This window comes from Gekko japonicus, unplaced genomic scaffold (genome assembly GCF_001447785.1).
Source record: "Gekko japonicus isolate JY-2015 unplaced genomic scaffold, Gekko_japonicus_V1.1 scaffold2530, whole genome shotgun sequence".
In the NCBI taxonomy this organism is placed as follows: domain Eukaryota; kingdom Metazoa; phylum Chordata; class Lepidosauria; order Squamata; family Gekkonidae; genus Gekko; species Gekko japonicus.
The window spans coordinates 96,159-96,966 of NW_015162027.1; the positions used below are offsets into that span (position 1 = coordinate 96,159).

General features: G+C 60.9%; 1 protein-coding gene across 1 annotated transcript in view; it reads right to left on the reverse strand.

Moving 5' to 3' along the window:
• Nucleotides 1-6: 6 nt before the first annotated feature.
• LOC107105528 (lysine-specific demethylase 5C-like) overlaps nucleotides 7-808 on the reverse strand; it is a 38,511-nt gene continuing 37,709 nt past the window's right edge. Inside the window, exon 28 of the mRNA XM_015405521.1 lies at nucleotides 7-715. Within this exon, the coding sequence (XP_015261007.1) occupies nucleotides 710-715 (6 nt within the window). The 3' untranslated portion in view covers nucleotides 7-709. The remainder of the gene's footprint in view (nucleotides 716-808) is intronic.

Below are 808 nucleotides of genomic sequence, written 5' to 3' on the forward strand. Positions count from 1 at the left end.
TAGGAAGGTGAGGGCGGAGGAGAGGCTGGAGTGGAACTAGAAGATCCTTTGCCCTTTCTGCCGCCTCCCCCCCCCAAAAAGAACAAAGTGGTTACCCCGATTCCTATAAAACCCAACAGAGACCAGAGGGGGATCGGGTGTGTCTCGGGACAGCTGCCCCTCTGTCCAACAGGGGGCGCTGTCTCCGTCTGTGTCCAGGGAATGCTGGTACAAGGAGCGGGACTGCTGCCGTCCTTCGGGAAGGTGCCCGACCTCCTTTCACTGCCTGGAGTGAGGGGCTCGGGGCACGCCGCTGGCTGCCCCCCGCTGCCAGTTCCCCACAAGGGTCTCGTCCTCGCAGCAGCAGCAGGGGGGGCGGTGCTCTCTACTGCCCCCGCCAAGGGGAAGACGGGCGGGCCCTGCGCTGGCGACCTGCTGACCCTTCCCCCCCCCCGGCCACGCCTTCCCCCTGCCGAGGTATCAACAATACAAAAGGAGAAGAGGGGAGAAGGAAAAATGAAAATATTACATCGTCTGAAAAGAGTCTGGTGCAGGGCCAGTGCGGAGTCCCAGAGGGGGGTGGGGGGGGAGCTGCGCCCCCCCAGTTTCCGGGGCTGGGTGCCCCCCCCATGCAGAGTGCGAGTCAAACCGACAGGGTGACGTGGGGCTGCCAGAGTCCCTTGCAGTGCAGTACAGTCCAGGAAGGAGAAATCCAGGCATCTTCCAGCCGTCACAACTACTAGGAAAGAGGCGGGCAATTATTATGTACCGCCACCAGTTTAATTTCTTTTTTAAAATGAATCCCCCCCACCCACAAAAAACCCCAACC